Genomic DNA, 2,500 nt, shown 5'->3' with positions numbered 1-2,500 from the left:
TCAATGTCAGATATGTGTGCACGTCTCAAACTGAGTCACTGACTCTTCTCAGTTATTATCAAAGGCCTACAAGCAGAAAACAGTCCTACAGTTTAATAATGAATCCTACAGTCTACAGTCCTGCTCTGGGCTCAAGTTCAGTCTCTTACTTTGGGAAACAGTTTTGTTCCTGTGGTGTCGTCATGTCAGTGAGAGCGAATGCCACGATAGTCACCGAGTCCTGGATGTGAGGACGGGCAGAGGAGGGCAGCCAAAGCGGTTTGTTTCAGACAGGTGATGAACTGTAGATAAAAGGTGGACGGACTTTTGAGGTGGAGCGCCTTACACCTGCATCCTCTCTGACGGGTGATGGGGTGACTCCTCGTGTGGAAAGGCAGCTCTGCTCACCTCTGACTTTACTAAACACTTACGGTTTCACAGGGATCCAGTTTTAAATCAGGCTGTACTGTGATAATATTCACATACCCTCCTACTACTATTATTATTTGTCTGGTGTAAAGCAGCAACACTGAGGCAGCAGCACTTCCCTCACAAACTCTCTGTTTGCACTAAGAACGAGATAAACACGGATCATCAGAACTGTGTGATGCAAACGCTGTCTGAGGTGGAGGAAGTCGTGCATGTAAACCATGTAACAAATGATGTCATTATGATTATCATACCAAACCTTTCATAGCGCACTAACACGGAGGTGACATCACAGCTGAAGGAGTAGAAGCAGCCGTGGAGACATTGGATGGCCTCATTTATGGGCGTGTTACTGTCACACACTGTGTGTGTGTGTGTGTGTGTGTGGGCGTGTGTTACTGTCACAGCTCCACATGTTAGCAGCACAGACACATGAGCACCGAGCGTGTTTATGACCAAACACATTTCAGAGGCGGGGCCTGTTTGAAAGCCACGCCATCAGGCTCAGCGCCACGAAGCTGCTGATGGCACAGCGAGGCAGCCGTGAATGTAGTTAGGGAGCACTTAGGAAAAAGTGCTTGTGTGAATGTGCTTTGAGTGCTCAGATGAGTAGAAAAGCGCGATGTCCAGTGTCTGTATACAGCCAACACGGAGCTGTCAGGCAAACAAAACTATAATAGTTTACTATGAACACTATTTAGAAACCCAGCAGGCTGCTTTGTAACTGTAATGCTGTTTATAACATTGATGATCAAACCACTCCTTCATCTTTCAGTGAGAAACAGTGAAGTCAGCAGGGCTGCAGTGAGGGACGCACACAGACGCAGCTGTGTGCCCACAGTTTGCAGCAGATGACAACAAATGAATGCAGCGACGCTCCAAAGCCTCTCTGAAATGTGAACACTGACCCAAAATCCCAGTTTGAATCCAGATATCATCTGGACTCACAGGCCTGCAGGGTTACAGTGCCACTGCTGGGCCTCCGTCAGTGGTAAATGTGGGATGACAGGCGTGCAATTACCAACAGGCTGGAATGTTCTGGAGTGGGCTCTGTCTACATAGCAGATGTTTGGCTGAACAACACATCACAGCAATAACCAGGCTGTGTCTACACTATGCACAGGTGTGTGTGTGTGCTGGGCTAACCTGGGATTCATCATCAGCCGTCTGAAGAAGTAGGTCCAGGTGATGTAGTCCATGGCGTCCTGCTTGGATGAGATGGTTCCTGCAGCAATCTCAGCATTCAGATGATCAGAGAGCACGCCGAGGAGGCTGAGGATACGACACGACACATCAGCTGGTTGACTTATCACTGTAGGCCTTTCTAAACAGCAGCATGCTGGCAGAGGGTAACGATGGTGCTGTAAAACCAGCACCTAAAAGCATGTAAATACAATTTTGCATCACTTGCAGTGGTTTCCAGGACAGCGGTGACCACATGTTGCAGCAGAGATTTGCACACAAACTACTGCAGCCCGACACTGAACAGGAAACAAACCCTGGGCTCTGATCCATGGATGCCCCACCAGTGTCATCACGGTGGCTCTACAGTGACAGTGCAGTCCAAAGACTGCAGTCACACTACAAAGAACATGAATCATATCTGATACCAAGCCTGTTGCTGATGTTAGAGATAAACTGTCTGCTTTGTTTACATACTACCTGTGCTAACACGTGAATGCTATTGCTAACAGGGAGGAGACTATAATGACAGTGTATAAGGTCACCAGTTTATCTTTATTAACGACACTGCTGATGTTGCATTCATGCGTGATTACAGTGAACATGAGCTGATAGTAACGACTTCATTCAACATGTCTGTGTAAAACAAACCTCTGCATTTGGACAGTGAAAGCATCTTTTTTTCTGTTTCCTCTGAAAGATTCCCAGAGTCTTTCTAGCTTCCTGTCAGATTTCCCACTCTGACCAGAACGCACACATGTCACAAAGTATGACCGCATTTAAAAAACGTGCTCCCTCTGTTCACTGCAACAACTGTAGTGGCTCCAGTCTGCAGCACGTCCACTTTGATATAAAACATTTCAGGGACACTGAAAAAATGAGCTGTTTTCTTGAAATATTACTCACATTA

General features: G+C 46.7%; 1 protein-coding gene across 7 annotated transcripts in view; it reads right to left on the bottom strand.

The window, feature by feature from the left end:
- The window catches only part of ascc3 (activating signal cointegrator 1 complex subunit 3), a 142,653-nt gene that overhangs the window by 16,705 nt on the left and 123,448 nt on the right, over positions 1-2,500 (bottom strand). For all 7 annotated transcript variants that reach the window (XM_086310283.1, XM_086310282.1, XM_086310280.1 and 4 more), the window contains one exon: positions 1,555-1,680. In XM_086310283.1, coding sequence (XP_086166409.1) covers positions 1,555-1,680 — 126 coding nt within the window. The remainder of the gene's footprint in view (positions 1-1,554; positions 1,681-2,500) is intronic.

This window comes from Aulonocara sp. 'chitande type north' Nkhata Bay, linkage group LG11 (genome assembly GCF_057382095.1).
Source record: "Aulonocara sp. 'chitande type north' Nkhata Bay isolate Kocher_YH1m ecotype deep benthic linkage group LG11, A_spYH_male_GT1.1, whole genome shotgun sequence".
Lineage (NCBI taxonomy): Eukaryota > Metazoa > Chordata > Actinopteri > Cichliformes > Cichlidae > Aulonocara > Aulonocara sp. 'chitande type north' Nkhata Bay.
Note: the sequence above shows the minus strand (reverse complement) of the source record. Positions and strands in the feature narration are given on the sequence as shown.